Raw genomic sequence first — 21,239 nt, 5'->3', positions numbered from 1 at the left:
ACTAGTGCTACTTTCATAAACGGACATTATACATATCATCGGATACATCAGGCTTTCAGCTGCATTAGCATATGGTATATCCGCCATATCACGTTATAACCGTATAATGCCTAATTCGTATAGGCGCCTTAGGTCAACTTAAGAAATAAAACTTCGTGATACATTGAAAATTTAGGACGATGCGTTGGGATTCACGAATACTGGCGATACCTGGTGATCATCCTTCGTTTCATTTTTGAAAACCAAATAAAATGATATTATCCAATTGGGTTAATGGAATATGGTTGGAGCTTGCATGCATAACTTAAGTTGATATTGTTCAATATGATGTTTCAAGTAGGATTTATGTTAAGGTTTTCACCATCTCTATTTTACGTTGTAACGTTTGAACGTTGAAGTAATAAAACAGAAGACTGCTGGCAGCATCGTCTGAATATTTTAAGTTGTAACGTTTGAACGTTGAAGTAATAAAACCCAGATTTTCATGGGTCTAAATTTATTAAAAAACATGGTACTATCCATCCACAGTCATCATTATCATACTAAAACCAAACTATACTGCATCAATATTCAATATCATGTCTAAGGATTCAACCATACAACTAATACATAAACTACAATAAAACTGTCCAACATAACACAACCCGACAACGCATACTTTAGGGTCCTAAAGCAAGAAAACCTTATATTATATGTTTCAAACCGACCATATATTAGATACACAACTTCCACCATCACTGTTCATACCATTCTGAACATTACCATCAAAGATGCCAGGATTAGAACCGAGTCCAACCATCATGTCTTGCCCAGGAATGGGTAGGCCCGGGTGGGGCCCATGGTCATTCCCACGAACGTGTGTAGTTGGAGAGACGTTGCCATTCCCATTCCCATTCTAGACATGTTTTGAGAGCTAAACAGTTGGGAAGTGGTTAAATGGTTCTCAAGAAGGTGGGCTAAGGCTAGAAGATGTCAACGGGCCCCTCGCCAGCATATCTTCAGCCAGTTTAACCTGTAACCGGATAACATTTTCTTTTTAGAGGTTGCAGTTTCAACCAATTTGTATTTTATGAATAACGGGGGTTAAGGATATAAGTAAGCTTGTAATATGATCGTTAAGAAAAGAATGTACCTTAGCTCTCAAAGCTTCCACCTCCGACTTAAGCACTCGGTTGTTGGTTGAAGCGTCTTTGAACTGATGGCTAGCATTCGTGAGTTGCTTGAACAAATCTGAGTACTCTACTCGCAGAAGTTCCACCTAAAACACATGTTTGGTTTATATTTTAATGATTATTAAGAATACATGTAAATAAGCATTGTTCATAATAGTACACACTTGTTGTTCAAGTTCGGTTAAATGTTTTTGTTTCCTTTTTCTTGATCGCCGAGCAGATTCTCTGTTTGAAACCATCCTGAAATCACAGTTAATCATATTTAAGTAGGATTGACTTAACTAACTAACTAACTAACCTTGCATTCATGGATTCTTGAAAATCTTGATAAAAATCTTACCTTTTTTGCCTTTTAATATCCAACTGATCGTTGCTCTGTTCGCATTGACCGGCTTCAATCTCTGTATCATCATCTGATTGTTCATAATCACTAGTTACCTCAACCACAATGCTGTCCCCTTGCTTCAGATTGGTGACCGAAATTGGACTTTCAGCTGACCAAATATGAATACAATACTAGATTATTAAAACATGTGTCCAAACACTCACTATGTTCAAAGTTCAAACCAGGACCTTCATTTTTACCCGAAACCCGACCCGAAGCTGAAGCCACCCGAACCCGAACCTTAAACGGGTCGGTTATAAGGTCATTTTTTCCCAGCAAAAAATCTAAAATCCAAAAAAATCCGAACATATTGTCTTTTTTTTTTTTTTTAATAAATGAGTTTTGGTTTGGAGTCTTCGGTATTTGGAATATCAAGTTTAGAGTAAACTGCCATTTCCGTCCCGGTCGTTTGCTCAGTTTTGCCATTTCCGTCCAAAAGATTTTTTTCAACCATTTCAGTCCTCATGGTGTCATTCTTTGCCATTTCAGTCCAATCATCTAACGTCATCCATTTTGGACGGAAATGGTAAAATTGATCAAACCCGGTGGACGAAAATGGCAGTTTACTCTCAAGTTTAGGAATTATAGTTTGTTTTGAGACTTTTAATTTTTAAACATTTTCATATCATATTGTCAAATAATGGTTGGTATTTGATGATATTATTTTACTAGCATGATGAATTTTGATAATAATTTGTGGAAAAAAACACTTTTTTTTTTCATTTTACATACAAACTCGAAAACGAACAACCCGACCCAAACTAACTCGAGAAACTGAACAACCCGAACCCGACCAACCTGAACTTTAAATGGGTCGGTTATCAGGCCACCATTTCCCAGCTAAAAAGCCGAACAACCCGACACAAAAAACCTAAAACCTGAAAAAAAAAAACCGGAAGAACACTCCTAGTTCAAACTACTAACCTATCAAGTTAGTAGGTGTACCACAAACTGAGGATTGAGAATCCATATTCTTGATGACAGTAGAGTTGTTTGGATTAAGAATTTGAGTCCACACAGGGTTTCCTGTCATCCCACTACATCTTGAAAACCTATTTATGTTATCCTGTAACCCAAACAGACAGTAGTTAACAAACTAGTTTTTTATGCTTGATTTGCTCTTATCAAATCAAACACAAATGGACTATAATAATAATGAAATAATTAACAAAAAATAAAAAAAATTAGGTCTAACTGGGGCCTACCTACCTACCTACCATAAACATGATTCAACCTACTGATACAAAGAATCATGCAACACTAAACAACTAATTATTATTATTATTAATTCAGTAACTTAGTGGGGTGACTGTAATACTGTAATGTAGACAGAAAATAATATATAAGAGTAAATTGCTATTTGAACTATTTTGGTCCTCGAGGGTATATCTGCCATTTCACATTTAGGGGACTATTTATGAAATTGTTATAATATTTATAGGGTTGTTTGTGGAATTAACTTAAAATAATATAACAACAGCATAAAACAAATTGTTATCTTAGTATTTGTAAATACTAAATATAAATACCCACCCACCTTTTGCTTTCTATATATTTATTACTAAGATTTATAGCTAAACTAATAATATGAATTATGGTGGTAATAATTGTTTGTAAGGTATATAAAAAAAATATAAATCAAATGAACAAACTTATGTACCAAAAAATTAAACAACTATATAAACAGTCCCTTAATTGTGGTATTACTAAAACACCTTCTAACTTAACTGAAAAATCTAACATGGTTAGTATCAAGGATCAAAATTGTTACAAATTGCAAATCTCAATAATAAACAATTATATAAATAATTCCTTAAATGTGAAATTACTAAAATGCCCTCTATTCTTTAAATTTGAAATTACTAAAATACCCTCTAGCTGAACAAGGAAAAACAGGAGCCAAAACCTTTAGAAAATGCAAAGTCCCTTAAATTTAAAATTACTAAAATACCCTTAACAAAAAAAATTAGCTATGAGACCAAAACTGTTAAAAAATACAATCCTAGAGGACCAAAACAGTTAAAAAATACAATCCTAGAGGACCAAAACAGTTAAAAATTCCAAAAGAATACTGTAATTTACTTTTATAATAAAAATAAAAATAAAAAACCTGATATTTGTAGTGAGCAGTGAGATCGGAAGACATGAGTCGGTCGAGAACAACGGCGTCCGCGGCGGAGAATAAATCTCCGGGAGGCGGTTGAGTTGGGTTGTTATTATTATTAATATTAATAATATCAGCAGCAGCATCGAAGTGATTGAGGAACTCTTCAATATCTTGTTCAGAAAATATTCTGCTTGTAGGCATGATGGTGTAGGAAGAAGAAAGAGGAGATTGTTGAATGAACCACAAAGGAATATATATAATATATAATATATTGAGTTGTTTCTTAACCTGTAAGATTAAGAAATGATTGGAGGCTATGAAGAAAAATAAATATAAGGTGGAAGAAGACAAAGACAAAGACAAAGCTTCAACTGGGCTTTCTTTGTGAAAAGGGAGAAACCACTCACTCACTCACTCACTCACTCACTTTGATGTCACTTTTGTATTCAACAATCAACATTGTACGTGTGAAACAACTATTGGAAACAAATAACAGGAAATTATTATTATTATTATTATTATTATAATTATTAGGTGTACGTTAGGGGCGTGAGTGAGTCGGTTTGGCTCGATTTTAGGCTAAAACGAACCAAAAACCGAAATGCCAGTTTTGAGATGTTTTAAAATCGGTCATTCTCGTTTGTTTTTTCGGTTATTGGTTTAGGTTCCGTTTCTATATTTGCAGGCTTGAAAAGTTTGAGTCGAAAATAAAAGGTTGGCCAAAAATGATGTATTATGGAATATTTTTTTGTTTATTAATAATGAATTGATTATTATACATCTGGACTAAAATATTTAAGCTAAACTATATATTGAACTATTATAAATAAATTACTTAAAATTTAGAACAAAAAATAAATATCTATAGGTCCGGTTTACTTTTGTTGGTACACGCAAAATCAAAACCGAACTGTCAGCTTAACTTTTACGATAACAAAAAACCAAACTCTCGGTATTTTATTTTAATTCAGTTTTTACGGTTTGGTTTTTCCGGTTCTATGCACGTCCCTAGATTATATTTATATATTATAATATATTATAGTTTGTGATTCTTAGTTCTCTTTTATCAAACCCTCACGATAAGAGTTAAGATATATTTAAATTATAATAAAGTATATATAAGATATTGATTCTTAGACTACTTGCTATGGTGAGGGGCTTCGAAGCCCCTCCCTAGTGCCATGTTAACGTCACATGTGCACTGGGGGCTTCAAAGCCCCACCCCAAAGATGCCCCTCAATGGTGAAGGGGCTTCGAAGACGCTTATTTTTTTTATTTTAATAAACTAACAAATTTATTAAATACAATAATTATCAAATACAAACTAAATTAAAATTAAAACATATATATAAAAAAATCAACTAATTTTAGTCATCGTCGTCGATGTCGCCGTTTTGTTGTTTGTTTCTCCAAATATGTTCAACCAAATCCGCTCGAAGACTGAATTTCGTTTCTTTTTTTCGTGTTCTTAATAAAATAGCAAATGTAAGGCCCCGTTATCGGTAGCCCTACTTTCGTGTTGGATTTACTCATAAACGCAGTTCTAAATATCATAGTTAATTAAAACATTCGCGGAATATAAAAACTTTCGTAAAACATTTCATAGCAAAACACATCTTGTCTTAAAACAACATCTTGTCTTTCAAAATAAACAAAACGTTAAACTTAAACGTCTTGAGTCTTCCGATGCCAGCCTCTTATTCAGTGTCACGTGTCTCCTCAAGCGAGCTGCCTCATCCTACTTACCTGCGTGCATACTAAAAGTCAGCTACGCTGAGTGAGTTCTAGTTAATCATACATTATACAATACACATAAACTTATATTCTTTCAATCATACTTTCATACTTTCTTTTGTATTAACTTGCTTTCATATCTTACGTTATAAAGAGCATTACGCCCTACATTCCTCGAGTATTATTAGGGCTCGGTACCCTCCTTCCTCGAGTATTATTAGGGCTCGGTACCCTCTTTCCTCAAGTATTATTAGGGCTCGGTACCCTCTTTCCTCGAATATTAGTAGGGTTCGGTTCCCTAGTTCTCGAATATTAGTAGGGTTTGATTCCCTCTTCGTTACCATACAACCATACATCATACCTCGAGTATTATTGTGGCCCGGTACCCTCTTCGTAACCATACAACCATCCTTTCCTTCTTTTATTAACTTTATCTCATTCATACACATAAGTATACATATCATACTTACCTTATACATAGCGTTACAGCTTGACAGTACGTGCAATATCCGAAGATCGTTCACATACCATCAAGCCATCATTCATACATATCACATCATTCACATGAGGCATACACTTATCTCTTAGGATAAGCGTATTAACAAACATATTGAGTATGCACACAGCCCCGAAAACATAACACATAAATGGGGCTAGAAACTCACCTGAATCCTGTTACGCTCTCCGTTAATCGTTATTCCCTTCTTGAGCTGTGCACGGCTAACTGTATAATATTTACATGTATCAATTAACTACTACTACTCATATCATCTTTCTAGTCTTAGCTACTACCCACAACGAACGGGGGTCCGGGGGCAGCGCCCCTGGCAGCGGGGTTCTAGGGGCGGCAGCCCCTAGCAGGGTCCAAGAGGCAGAGCCCCTGGCTGGGGTCGAGCTGCCAGGTCAGTTTGGAAAAATTTTATTTCCATTAACTGTCTTAACACATTTTTCATTAGTTTTTTAATTTATTTTCTAATTTGCTAACTCCAGCGAACTTATCATTAAGCGAACTTAAAAATAAGCGAACTTAAGCATAGGCGAAGTTAATGATCGGCGAAGTTAACCCTAGGCGAACATATGCCAGGCGAAGTTATCATGGGCGAACTTATCACCAGGCGAAGTTATCAGTTAGGCGAACTTGGCCTTAGGCGAAGTTATCAGCCAGGCGAACTTGCATGAAGGCGAAGTTATGGCTTGCAGGCGAAGTTGCCCAGCTGTCGTCTCTGTTCAAACTTAATCACCAAAATCACCCTTATTTCATCGAGAATTTCTTGGATATTACGTTAACTAACTCCGCGATCATTCCCATGGCCTAGTTCGGGTAAAACTTAGCCCGGAAAGACATAAAGTTTGGAGTTTTCGGCTTAAAACGTTTAATAACAAGTCGCCGTACATAGCTATAGGTTTGTCAAGTTCATTTCCAACATCAAGTTTGTTACTTTACGTTTCGTTTAGACCCGATTTACTTTATGTTTAAGTTTCAAAGCTAACCGATCCTAAAAACGTAAACTTTAAGGTAAAAGGCATACCTTTACGTGTTCGGTGTGGTCGCGGTTTGCTTGGTTATCTCGTATCTAGCTCGTATATCGAAGGTCTAATAATGGTTGGCTTGATTTTGGACTCGAGTCCCGTTCTCTCTCTCGCGACCGTGTGAGGTGAAGGATGTGTGTGTTTTTGAGTGTGTAGAGATTAAGTTGGAATGAAATGAGGTTTAGGGTTTTATGGTGGTTTAGGAGGATATTTATACCTCTTGAAGCCCGTGGACCTAAAGCCCATTACCACTTAATCCACCTTAATTAATCTAAGTCCATGATCCGTTCTTTACTCGATATTAAATAAATTTATAACGCGAAATCACTAAACGTAACTTTCTTTATTTAACATTATAATATTTTAGGATGTTACAGCAAATCTCTCATCTTCGTTTAGTGTTGTCATCGGATCCGGTGCATCGTCGTACTCGCCTTGACATATTGCTCTACCAGAGTCCTCCAGTATCATATTATGCAAGATAATACAGTGTACATTACATTTCTTAACTTATCCATGTGCAGAATACGAGCCGGATGTCTAATTATAGACCAACGTTTCTTTAATACCCCGAATGCCCTTTCGATGTCCTTTCTGGCCGACTCGTGTTTTTTCTTGTAATATTTTCGTTTATAATCAGTCGGGCACGTAAAGCTATGAACCAACGTTGCCCAATCCGGATAAATGCCATCGACTAAATAATATCCGTATTCGTAGTTGACACCATTAGTGGAAAATGAGGTGTCGGGTCCAACCCCGTTTACGAGACGGTCGAAAAGAGGAGACGCATTTATCACAGCTATATCATTGTTTGCACCGAGCATTCCAAAGAAAGCATGTCATATCCAAAGATCAAATGATGCAGCAGCCTCAAGGATAACCGTTGGTCCATCATGATCACCCCGATGATATTGACCTTGCCAAGCAACTGGGCAAACTTCCCAAGCCCAATGTGTGCAATCAAGACTACCAAGCATCCTAGGAAAACCGTGCCTCTATTCATGCACCTCGTATATTTTTTGTATGTCGGCTTGAGTCGGTTTCCTCAAATATTTTTTATAATATAGTTGAGGAATACCTAATATTAAATTTTTAATGTCATTTTATTAACTTTGCATTTAAAATGAGAGGATTTATAAATACATATTAAAAAATGATAATACTCACATTCGCAGAACGTGTGAAGGGCGTCACGAGTCATTGTCTCCGACATTTGTAAATACTCTTCCATGGCGTCGCTCGTGGTCCCGTACGCGAGTTGACGAATTGCCGCCGTGCATTTTTGCAATGGAGAATAATCGGGCTTACCTCTCGCGTCATCCCTTTGTTGGAAAAAATCATAATCGCGTTCTAAATCACCAACAATTCGTAAAAAAAGGTTGGCGAGTCATCCGAAAACGCCGCCGGAATTGTTCCGCATCAAAAGTCGCGTCCGGTGAAAAATAATCTTGCATCAACCTTTCATGAGCAGCTACACGATCCCGTTGTCAATGAGGACGTCTTCTTAGCGGTTGTGAGATTTCGCAATGCTCGACTAAGACTCGGGCAACATCTAAAATAGCACTAAATATTACCTCATCCCCTGAATCGGAGTCTGAAATAACATCGGGATCAGGGTAGTAGTCGGGTGTCGAAGATTAATCGGAAGACATTTTTAGGAGAAAATTATAAAAATTGAGATTGTATGGTTTAGTTTGATATATATATATATATATACACACATATATCTCAATCAGTCCAAAGAGCCGTTGGAAAGGGGGAGGGTCCCACACATTTCATCTTCCACGCCGGCCGTTTGAACGACCTCTCCATCGGCTCCCCTGGGCCAACGGCGCCCCACATTGGTGTTCGAAGCCCACCGCACCCAAAAAAGGGGCCAACGGCGCCCCATAGCGTATAGTCTTAAAACAAGGCAATTGAGACAAGTAAAACAAAAATAGGAAACAAGATTTGGTTTATATAGAGGTGGCAATAGGAGTGGGTTGTGTTGGATTTGGGTGATGGGTCAGATGGGTATGGGTCATGATGGATTTTTAAAATAGAGGATTATGATGGATATGGGTCAAGATGGATAAAACTAACTCATCTTGACCCAAGTGAAGTTTGACATACAAAGGGTTTTAAAACCCCATAAAAAATATTCAAAAAAATTATTAAAAAAATAATAACTCAAAACATAAATAAAAAACGCAAAATGTAAAATAACTAAAATGTTTCCCCCATCCTCCTCGTTCATTAAAAAAAAAAAACTTTTTGTTCCGGTTCAATTTCGAGTTTTTCGGGGTTTTTTTTATGTTCGTTTTGTTTTTTCATTTCGGTCGGTTTCGGTATCTGCTAGGTTTCAATGATTTCGGTTTCGATTTCTCGGTTTTTTCGGTTTCAGTGTTGTTTTGTTTTAGTCAGTTTTTTCGGTTTCATTTCGTTTTTTTTTTGTTTCGTTTCGATTCATTTGTTTTATTTTGGTCGGCTACGTTTCAGTTTTTTTGTTTCGTTTTGGTAAGTTTTTTTATTGCATTTCGCTTTTTTTTTTGTTTCGTTCTGGTCAGTTTTTCGGTTTCATATCGGTTTTTTTGTATCGTTTTGGTCGTTTTTCTATTCCGGTTTAGTTTCGTTTCAGTTTTTTTGTTTCGTTTGTCGGTTCGGTGTTTTTGATTAGTTTTGGTCCGGTTTTTAAATTGCATTTAGTTTTTTTATGTTTCCTTTTGGTCATTTTTTCAGTTTCAAGTCGGTTTTTTTGTTTCGTTTCGGTTGATTTCTATTTCAGTTCAGTTTCGTATCAGTTTGTTTGTTTCGCTTTGGTCAGTTCAGTGTTTTTGTTTTGTTTTGGTCAGGTTTCAGTTGCATTTCGCTTTTTTTTGTTTCGTTTTGGTCATTTTTCTATTTTGGTTCAGTTTCGTTTTGTTTCGGTCGGTGTTTTGTTTCGTTTTGGTCGGTTCGGTGTTTTTGTTTTGTTTTGGTCCGCTTTTCAGTTGCATTTCGTTTTTTTTTGTTTCGTTTTGGTCAAATTTTCGGTTTCATATTGGTTTTTTTGTTTCGTTTTGGTCGTTTTTCTATTTCGATTCAGTTTTGTTTCGGTTTGGTCGATTCGGTGTTTTCGTTTAGTTTTGGTTAGATTTTCGGTTGCATTTCGCTTTTTTTGTTTTGATTTGGTCAGTTTTTCGGTTTCATTTCGTTTTTTTTCGTTTTGGTCCTTTTTCTATTTCGGTTGAGTTTCATTTTTGTCAGTTCGGGGTTTTTATTTCGTTTTGATCGTTTTTTGGGTTTCTGATGAGTTTTGTTTCGCACATGATAGTTTGGGTATTTTGAAATAGTTAAATTTTGGATAACTTGGATATTTTGTTTTGATCCATTTTAACCTATAAATGAAACTCACTTGTATATTTTCAACCCGTCCTGACCCACTTGTAGAATTTTTATGATCCATCATAACCCATTTTACTTTTAAAGTTTATCCATCTTGACCCAAAACAACCCATTTGGGTTGGGTTTGTCACACTTAGGTTTATATCATACTAGTTTGAGACTCGTGTAGTACACAGACAATTAATGGAAAAAAAATAATGTTTAATAATTAAACAAAACATAAAAAAATTAACTTATCATGCATATTAAGAGACGGACGCTATATAGTAATGTTTAAAACAATTTTGATATTTATTCATTTATTTCCATCCTTCAAATTACTATTTAATGTTATTAATTAACAAATAATAACCGGTAAGGATTTTTTTTTTAGATTTAGTTGGTTTTGAATTATGAGGATTAATATGAGAGTGACAAGTGGCAAATCATTGTAGACTTTTATTAGAGAATATAGAAATATAGATATAGATTAGTAGGTAAATAAACCGTGTTTAGGTTTACAAGTAATAAGTAGTTAGGTAGTTAGACATACTCTACTACATTAGTAGTATTTTAATCTTCACAAATTTGCTTGAATTTGCTTGCGCGCAATGTAGAGTGTAAAAACTTTGCTTAAATAGGGTTAAAGTTGTTGATCCATTCTTGCTTTTGTCACATACATCTTCAAGATTGTAGACTCACACGTCTCTTTTTTACTATGATATACAAGTCATTGTACTTGTTAAGTTGTGTTTTATTTTCACACATACGCTTATGAGAAAATTGAGGTGCAAAAGTGTCATCATACCAGGTTAGACTAATTTCAAAATTCAAATTACGTTATAACTATACACAATTCATTGTACTTGTTAAGTTGTGTTTTACTTTCACACATACGCTTATGGAAAAATTGGGGTGCAAAAGTGTCATCATACCAGGTTAGACTAATTTCAAAATTCAAATTACGTTATAACTAATTTATAACCTAATATTCTAGTACTTTATCTTTTGGATCGAAATTGTATTTTTAACAAAATATTAAGTCTGAGGTGGTAAATAAATAAGTTAATTAAGATTTTTAAAGGAGAAAAAAAAAAGAATATCTAGCCCAACCACCTATTCAGTTCAATGACTGAAATCATAATCAGCCGACATAAATAAGAACGATCCATGAGCACTTAACCCATCCGATCCGCCTATATAAACACTACATACGGCTAATAATAAATTATGGAAGCTTAGTGGCTAGTTTATCCAACTTTTTTCATTTGTATTTATAAAGTTAACAACAAACAAAGAACTGAGTGCAATGAGTCATGGTATATATAATTTTGGTATGCCAACTTTCATGGTCTGTTTGGTATGGGGTAATGGAATAAACGACGGAATGGAATGGAATGGACGTGGTAATGGAATGGACAAAGGAATGGAATGAGTTATTACCATTCCAATGAAATGTTTGGTTACCACATGAGAATGAAATGAATCATTACTTTGTATTGTTGGTAGGTAAGAAAAAAATAAAAAAAACATAAAATTAAAATGGTAGTGAGTGGTGGTGGTGGTGGTGGGAGCGGTGGCGGTAACGGTGGAGGTGGTGGTGGCGGTAACAGTGGGGGAGGTGGTGGGCAGCGATGACGGTGGGCGGCGTGTGTGATGGTGTGGCGATGATTGATGGATGCGGCGGGTGGCTGGAGGTGGTGGGTGGCTGGCACTGATGGCGATGGTTTGTGGAGGTGGGTGGTGGTGGCGGAGGACGCCGATGGTGGTGATTGGTGGCAGTGGCGGCGGTGGTGGCGGCGGTGGGCAGCGGTGACGGTGGGCGGCATGTGTGATGGTTGATATATGCAGCGGGCGGCTGGCGGTGCTGAGTGGCTGCCACCGATGGCGATGGTTGGTGGCGGCGGTGGACGGCGATGGTGGTGGCTGGTGGCAGTGGCGGTGGTGGGTGTTGATGTTGGGTGGTGGTGTTGTTGGGAGGGTGGTGGAGGTTATGTAGGGTGAAGGAGAGAATGGAATGAAAAAAAAACATGGGGTATGGATGAAATGAAATTGAGGTATTTTAGAGGGAATGAAATGGACTAGGTAATGGGTCATTCCATTCCTTTGGTCAACCAAACACACTATTTTCCATTCTCTCAAAATGGGTCATTCCATTCTGTCCTCTATTCCTGCATACCAAACGCTACCTGAGTCTTTGACGGCTGCGATTATCTTAATTTGTTTAGCGTTATATTTACTACCTTAACTATGCTTTAATATGTTTTACAGGAATTCAACACTTCAATTTGTGTATATTGTTATTTTCAAAGGTCTAATATAAAGTTATTCAACTTACCACCTTTTCTTTTTCATCTACTTTTTAGTCTTTTTTACTAACCCCTCCACATGTCATCTTTATTCAATTAAAGTTTTCTTTACATTGTTTCCTTTTAAGATTTTATCTTTTTAGCTTTCATAGTTTAGTTTACAATTTATCAATAGTAAAAAAATATCAAATAAGGCGGCATGAGAAAAAAAATTTATGGCTGTTTTGATAAAAACCGTCATATTTGATATGAACAAAGAAAGAGAAGCATACACTTTGGTATCAACATGTCTAAAAGTTGACCATGTGTTTTCATCCACGTACATAATCACAAACAAAGAGTGGATTGATGCATACCATTTACAAGATGACAATGAGTCGGGTTTAGTCGTTTAGGTAATGATAACCCCATATCCGGTTATAAAATTTTGTCCCGAATCTAGTCCAAAGCCCGTCGAGTTTCTATCAAGAACTCATATGAAACCCGAACCCGATCAGAGAACCCAAGTATTTCTTTTCACCAGGATGGTTTGGGCTTTGCCACAAGATCTTTTGTTCACCTCGGGTTATGAGGTAAAAGCTGTTGTTGGGCTCCTAGGCCACGTTACAATAATAACTAAAGTGGGCTCTTGGCCCATTTAGATGTGGTGTACTTAAAAATGGCCCAAAAATGAACTAGATGTTATTTAACTTATTTTGCTATTTAAATTTTTCAACTCTTTATGTGGAAGGTGATTTTTATATAATAAGTTGTTTAGTTTCATGTACTATACTTATAAATCAAGGGAGTATGGGATACGTGATGTAGAGATGATAATAAGGATATAAGATGGATGCCAGAATAATTCCAGTCTCATATTAGAGGTGGATTTATTGTTTGGGTATGAGGTGCAGTCATACCCCATGATTTTTTCAGTATGCACCCCATGAATTTTTTAGTATATATACGATAAAATCCCAACCAACTGCGTAAAATTTAACACCGACCCCCGTGTAGTGATTGGAGGTTGCTGGAGTTGGAGGTGAGCCAGAAAAGAAATGAGGAGATACGAGTAAGAATGTAAGATAAACACTTTGATAAAATCCAAAGTTTTTGATAAACTAAAATTAAAATTTCTATTCTTACAAATTCCAATTTATATAAATTTCTGCTTAAACAAAACTCAAAAAATGGTTTTAAAATTTGACAAAACACTAATAACGACATTAATTAAAACAAATCACTTGAAAACACCATTCTAACAACTCTTGATGTCTTTAAAAGGCAACCTCAGACATCCTTTTCATGGCTATCATCATCATAATATAATATCATATACCATCACCATCCTATTCTTATTAAACATACAAAATTTTCCCTATGTCATGTCCTTATTTTTTAATCTAAAATATTTCCTAGTTGCATTATTTATATCAACAATCATTTAGACTTCATATATGATCATACTTGTCTAGACTTGATTAGTTGCTTTATATTTTATACCCAATGGACACCATCACAATATATAATATGTTTGAAAAGCACATACATTATTTTGTTGTATATAGTATGAAATTTGTTTGATTTCTAGATTGCCGGACGGTCTCCTAGATCGCCGTTTCAAGTTGCAATACTAAAGACAAACGTATATTCTAAGGATCTAGCGAGACGTCACCGTTGCAGGTCCCATCATGTTGCTTATTTAATGTGCACATTAGGTGTTAAATGATTGTCATGACTGAAAATTGATAACCATATGCATATATCCTTTAGCATAACTTTGATCACCTACGTCTATTTATTTAGTTATTCGTCAACCAGGTTTGAATCTCTGATTATGCACTTTTGTATCTATATGCTAGTGCTAAGAGAAGAAAACATAATAAGTTTAATATTTGTATAGAGCACTTAAGGGTTGTATGGAGATGGAGGGAAGAGTTTACTCGGATTTATACAGAAACACCAGCGAAGATATGTTCATAAGAACGTTAATCGAAAGCTCAGTTGGATTGCCAGCACCGACAATGGAGAATCTCGGTTTCAAGAATCTTTCTAATAACTTCAGAGCAGACAGTGAAGAACTCTTCAAAAGCTGGCTCACCACCGCAGAAGTATGATGTTTTGATTGGTAAAGTTCACATTTTTTATTATTATTATTGAGTCTGATATTTGATTCTGATTTGACAGAATCAAGGCCATAATTCAACGAACGTAGTTCATAACCGTCCTCGACAACCGTCAAGGTCAGTTGACAGTTGATGAGTTGATTCCCCCTACATGTTTAAACAACTGTTTTATTGCTCTTAACGATGCAGGATGCTTGTTGATCAAAGTCCTTTGGTAGTTGGCGATGCTTCTTGCGACACAAATGAACATTCAGTCAAGTAATTAACTAATTATAACATTCTAAGGCTATTTATGACCTTAATTCTTAAATAATATTGATTTCATTTTTTATATGTATTCAGGATTCCAACAGATAAAGGGTTGCAGGGTAGCAACTTATTCCTGGCTAAGGTTTGTTTTATATTATTAAGAATATGTATGAATAATTAATATCGATCAACGACTATTGGCCCGATCTCATATCTCACTTTTTATACAGGCATGGTTTAATAGTTCCCAACCAATGACGAGAAGTCGTTCATCTGAATTAAGGTAATCATCGGTACAAGTTGAAACGGGTCGGGTCAGATTGACGATAGACACGTTGTCCAAAACTTAATATCTTTTAGAACTAAGGCTTTACTAGATTTATAAGTTAGTATCCGCTGTTTACAGGAGGAAGTATGTTGCAATGCAGAACTCACAAACAACAATAAATACAGAAGCAATGCATAATGCATCCGGGCTTGCAGTCAACCAATCAAAACAAGATTTTTCCAACCCGTTTAATGATCTCATCACCACATCTAATTCATCGTCAACTACTTTTAACGGGCCGCAGATTGATAAGGTGTCGTCTGTTGTGAGTATGCTGAAAGGTTCATTAGAACGCAAGAAGCTTAAAACTCGTGTTGAAAAAGAAGCTATGAATGTTGACTTAGAAGGTTTTGTGGCCCCCGCGAATCTGATTCAGATGAATACCGGATCTCGAGAAGCTTCACAAAGTGAATCTTCTGCTGATCCACTTATTATCTCAACGGGTTTTGAGGTGTCCGACGGGCCAAGCAATTCTTGTCAATCAGCAAGTGCTAAAGGTACATGTAGAGTATTGGGAAAACGGGTGGTAACGGGTCAGAAATGGATTTGGTGGGGTCAAAACTCAAAACGGGTCGGGCTGGGTTGTTGATTAATAGCATATTCTCCCTTTATAAGATCATTATGAAAACTATATTATTAAAAATACTAATTTAAGGATTTTCAAGATATTAATAAAGGGTGAAATAACTGATCAATTCTTTATTCTCTTTTACATTACAGATATAAGAGAACACATGTACAATAACTTTAAAGAAGATCACAAGGTTTGTTTAATAACTAAAACGCTACTAATTTCAGTTTGAGTGTTTTATGATTTATGCTTGTATTAAGTTGTATAAAAACTTAACCTCAAAATGAATAATGAATGTCATTTTACTAAACTAACCTTAATTTTTTTATTTTTTTATTTTTTTTACCTGTTTTGTTGGTTGTGTACCTACAGCATAAGGGAAGTTTAACTCAGCATGGATCAGTGACATCTGCAGCCTCAGGTTAACTTCAATTCCAGATTTAGTTTAGTACATAAAACATAATGCAACTCTAAATTATGTCAAGAAAACTTGAAACTCAAGATATATGTAATATCAATGGTAGTAAATGCAGGTGATCCCACGAAGAAGCGCAGGGTGGAAAGGTCACGGAAGTATGTATCACCATCTAGCACGTTTATATAATTTTAGAAGATTTTATGCATTTAATAATAAGTGTTTGATTGATGTTTTATGGTGATGTAGGATGGCAGAAGCAAAGGAAAGAACTCAAACACCAGCAACTTCATCTGATATGCAATCTATCTTAAAGCGTTGCGAAAATCTAGAAAAGGAAGTGCGGTCACTCAAACTTAATTTGGCTTTTATGAACAGGTGCAAACACACATTACACCGTCATATACATTAAAAACATGTGTATCTATACACACATACATTTTGAAGCGTATACACATACATTTCAGGAAAGATTCTGAACAGACTAAGCAGATCGAAGAGCTCCAGAAGCAGAATGAGGAAATGGGACACGAAAAAGAACGTCTTTTAGAAGAGATAGAGAGAATGCTATCACGACGAGATGTGATCAAGCACTAATGCACTATTGATACAAATACATAATGCTAATGCCTTGACATTGCAAAGATTCTTTTTTACAACTAAGCTGATTACTATTGAAATATTTAAAATATGAACTTAGTGAGAATTACATTACACTTTTGTTAAAAACTAGCACTTCTACTACAAAACGAGTGCTGCATATATCATGTATGTATATTTCTTCTATGTACGAGCACCAAAGATGTCCAACAAACCGAGCTATGACTGCTAACCAACTCACTACACTAAAATATGCTACAAGAACACAAACTTGTTTCAAACGGATCAAATAGACATCCGTCACCTGACCCGTGCTATCAAAACGAGACTTACGAGACTTGAGTAGATATAGTATTCTTCTAACCAATGCAATCGAAACCAAGGAGGCTAAAAATCTCATAACAGTTCCAGCTATGACTTCCAAACTCAAATACATGTATCGCCATTGACCTGTATGAGAAAACGTGGACATTAAAATCTCAGTGGACCTACAAAAGTTGAAAAAATGAAAAATGAGTGTTAAAAATGAAGATGGGTCAACCCGACCCGACTGCTTTGACTCGTTATTCAAATGGCAAATCAAATAGTTGAATGACTCACAGGATAAGATAGCGGTTAAGCATCTCGGTCATTAATAATTGGTCAGCTTGGCATTTAAAATACTCATCATAATATAAGTTTAGTTTGGAAGTGCCCAAGATATACCAGCAATCATACGTTTCATTCACCTATAAAAAACCAGAAATATGAAACTAATACCATTATAACCGAAACAATATCAAGGTTTATAATTTATAAACCATGTGCCTTGAATTCTTGAAACTATCTTTAGCCCACAATGCAGCATAGAAAATGGGCCTGCAATCATGTGGGAGGGCCTCATTCAGAGCTTCTGCAAAGGCAGTATGAGGTCGACCCGAGTGGTCTGTATATTCTACCTGAGTAAGAGCAAAGCAACTAATATATATAATTACAAAACAATATTATTACAGTACAAGGTTGTATGCAATAAATAACAAACTTTAGTTGGCCCATTTGATATTTAGACAAGACAACTGAATCGACCTATTCATAAGTAAACGGGCCAAAATGACCACCTCAAATACCGAAGCCCAATAATAATCATAGCGGCATCGAAACTTTCTCTTCTCAGATGGGTGGAACACATGCTTCACTTTGTAATTTAGCAATCCAAGTTCACAAACTTAGTTTTGTTCATAAGTATATTATTACATATTGGGATGAACAAATGGTACTGGATACTGGTATCGAACATTCTCAGTACCCACTTTTTGCAGTTTTCGGGATCGCTACTACTGGTACGGGTTTGGTACTATTATTTTGGGTTGATTTATCTTTGTATATCGAAGCTTATCGGTAACGAGCTTAATATCATGTAAAGAATGGCACAATGACTTGGTTACATCTCAGCAGTTGATTTATCTTTTTATTAAAAAGTTGGGTTGTGAATGAATAAAGTTAGTCGGCCATATTTAGTTCTGCTCGGGCGGGGCACATGAATTCTCAGGGTTGCCTTTGCTTTGGTTTCAGTGAGTTATTATAAATTAATGATTACTATCTGCGGTACTATTGTGGTCATCGGTCTCAATTTGATTAAGGATAAATGTGATATTATAAGTGAGATCAGCAAGAGCAACAACAAACTCGATGAGTTCCTCAGTTTACTTAAGAAGGCTTAAGGCTTTGTCGTTTTGCTTTAGGTCCCAATCACATCAGTCATGTAGTCCCGAAGCTTCATGTTACTCTTTCATTCGGGTGTGTATTTTGCTAGGTCGATCTAGAGTATTAATTTGGTGTGATGTTTTATCAATGTTTGAACTATTATTAGTAATGGTATGTTTTGGTACTAGTTTGGCTTAACATACACAATATAATCCTACCAAGTGATAGAGAGACTCATCTCACTGAGACCTCGACCCTAGAGAAGACCTTTTTGACATGTAAATTGTAAAATGTGATTGAAGGCTTAAGGCTTAATCATCTTGCTTTCGGTCCCAATCACATCAATCCTCTTGTCCCGTTTTTAAGCTTTCTTGCAAGGGTTTGGTGAACTTCGTGACACACTTTCATTTGGGTGTGCATTTGCTACATTTAAGACTCTTTGGTTATGATGCTTATGATGTTTGAACAATTATATGTTTTGGTGCTAGTTTGGCTTATCAAAACAAACAAGCCTACACAATAAAATTCTACCCGTAACAAAAGCTACAAGTAGGGTCTCGAGTGAGTAGTTTGAGTGCAAAATCCGAAGAGATAGAGAGACTGAGACTACTCCCATTTGAGACCTCGAGTCTAAAAAACCTTTTTGACATGTAAAATGTAATATGAGTGAATCATAAAACCAACATGACAGAAGAGTACTAAATTGTGGTGCACTACCAATAAGCATAAAGCGGTAAGAGAACTATATATATAAATAAGTGATTTAAGTAATTAACCTTAGTTTGATTTAGCAATCATGATAACTCACTATGCTACAGTTTATGATGGATTTTGATAATTGATATGCCGCTTTGGCTTGACTAAGGGTGGCAAACCCAACCCAAATGAGTTGTTTTGGGTTAAAATGGACAAACTTTAAAAGTAAAATGGGTCATGATTGATAAAAAAATTCTTGAAGGAGGTCAGGATGGCTTGGAAATATACAAGTGAGTTTCATTTATAGGTTAAAATGTGTCAAAACAAAATATCCAAGTTATCCAAAATTTATCTAATTCAAAATACCCAAACTATCATGTGCGAAACAAAACTCATCCGAAACACAAAAAACGACCAAAACAAAACAAAAACCCCGAACTGACAAAAACGAAACAAAAAAACCAAAATGAAACTGAACCGGAATAGAAAAACGACCAAAACGAAACAAAAAAAAACGAAATGAAACCGAAAAACTGACCCAAAAAAAAAGCAAAATGCAACCGAAAAGTTGACAAAAACTAAACAAAAACACCGAATCGACCAAAACGAAACAAAAAAACCGAAACGAAACTGAATCGAAATAGAAAAACGACCAAAACGAAACAAAAAAACGATATGAAACCGAAAAGCTGACCAAAAACGAAACAAAAAAACCGAAACAGAACTGAATTGAAATAGAAAAACGACCAAGACGAAACAAAAAAATAACGATATGAAACCGAAAATTTGACCAAAACGAAACAAAAAAAAACGAAACGAAACTGAAACGAAATAGAAAAACGACAAAAACGAAACAAAAAAGCCGAAATTAAATTGAAAAACTGACCAAAAGGAAATAAAAAAAAAGCTAAATGCAATCGAAAAGCTGACCAAAACGAATCAAAAACACCGAGCCGACCAAAACGAAACAAAAAAACTGAAACGAAACTGAAAGGAAATAGAAAAACGACTAAAACGATACAAAAACCGAGATATGAAACCGGAAAACTGACAAAAACGAAAAAAAAAGTGAAGTGCAACCTAAAAGCTTGCCAAAACGCAAAAAAGCTTAAACGTAACCGACCAAAACAAAACAAAATTAATCAAAACGAAAAAAAACGAAATGAAATCAAAAAAACTGACTAAAATGAAACAACACTGAAACCAAAAAAACCGACCAAAACCAAAAATATTAACCGAACCTGAACTGAAATGAAAAAGAAAAAACCGACCAAAACAAAGTAACTGAAAAGACCGAAACCTAAGAGCTAAACTAAACCTTAAAGCTAAACCGCAATTTCTCAGTTTTTTTTTTTTTTTTTGTTAATGAGTCAGGATGACGGGGGAAACATTTTAGTTGTTTTACATTTCTCGTTTTTTATTTATATTTGAGTTAGTATTTTCTTATTAATTTTTTTTGAATATTTTGAGGGGTTTTTGAAACCCCATGTATTTTAGCTTTTACATGGGTCATGATGGATTAATTTAACTCATCTTTACCTTTATCCATCCTATCCTTTTTTTTAAAAAATTCATCCTAACTTATGCCCATCCTGACCCAAACCCATCTTGACCCATCACCCCAATCCAACCCAACCCCATACAAATTGTCACCTCTAGGCTTGACTATTCACTTATAAATTGTTGTATCCTGGATATGTGTCCGTGCGATGTTGGTGTTTGAACACAATACCCTGGGAATCAAGTAACTTATGGGTGTACTTTTTTTTAACGGCGTTTTGACTTCGGGGTAAGCCAATATGCATACCGGCCAATCACCAATACCTGAGTTCGAGCCCTATGATGAACTTTCAACCGTTCATTATTAATTTTGACAATCCAGGTATTGAAACTCAAGACCAGAAGGAAAACCTTAAGGAAAAACTCCCTCAAGACTAGACCATATATACAGACCAGAGGCATGTTGGCAAGCGACATCCATTTAAATATTCAAATTATAAAAGATACCGTACG

The 21,239-nt window shown here is 35.6% G+C and overlaps 2 protein-coding genes and 1 pseudogene across 3 annotated transcripts; 1 reads left to right on the top strand and 2 right to left on the bottom strand.

Annotated features, from left to right (window-relative positions):
- Positions 1-551: 551 nt before the first annotated feature.
- On the bottom strand, positions 552-4,005 carry LOC143603412 (basic leucine zipper 9-like; annotated as a pseudogene). The gene is made up of 6 exons (XR_013148057.1): positions 3,668-4,005; positions 2,503-2,623; positions 1,513-1,666; positions 1,337-1,412; positions 1,133-1,258; positions 552-1,012 (listed from the first exon to the last, which is right to left on the bottom strand). The product of XR_013148057.1 is annotated as a basic leucine zipper 9-like (transcript).
- A 10,093-nt stretch (positions 4,006-14,098) lies between these two features.
- LOC143602664 (protein CYCLOPS-like) lies at positions 14,099-17,122 on the top strand. The gene is made up of 11 exons (XM_077079701.1): positions 14,099-14,669; positions 14,746-14,801; positions 14,874-14,942; positions 15,027-15,075; positions 15,164-15,216; positions 15,340-15,758; positions 15,982-16,025; positions 16,205-16,253; positions 16,366-16,405; positions 16,497-16,625; positions 16,715-17,122. Exons 1-11 carry the CDS (start codon positions 14,478-14,480, stop codon positions 16,842-16,844), a joined length of 1,230 nt encoding a protein of 409 aa, XP_076935816.1. The 5' UTR covers positions 14,099-14,477; the 3' UTR covers positions 16,845-17,122.
- LOC143604278 (uncharacterized) lies at positions 16,954-20,775 on the bottom strand. The gene is made up of 5 exons (XM_077080812.1): positions 20,766-20,775; positions 17,945-18,051; positions 17,648-17,785; positions 17,448-17,575; positions 16,954-17,335 (listed from the first exon to the last, which is right to left on the bottom strand). The coding sequence occupies exons 1-5, from the start codon at positions 20,773-20,775 to the stop codon at positions 16,954-16,956; spliced, it is 765 nt and encodes a 254-aa protein (XP_076936927.1).
- Between the last annotated feature and the right edge of the window lie 464 nt (positions 20,776-21,239).

Source organism: Bidens hawaiensis, unplaced genomic scaffold (assembly GCF_021521415.1).
Source record: "Bidens hawaiensis isolate Kalapana, Puna unplaced genomic scaffold, B.hawaiensis_p1.1 tig00001961_1, whole genome shotgun sequence".
NCBI lineage: Eukaryota > Viridiplantae > Streptophyta > Magnoliopsida > Asterales > Asteraceae > Bidens > Bidens hawaiensis.
Note: the sequence above shows the minus strand (reverse complement) of the source record. Positions and strands in the feature narration are given on the sequence as shown.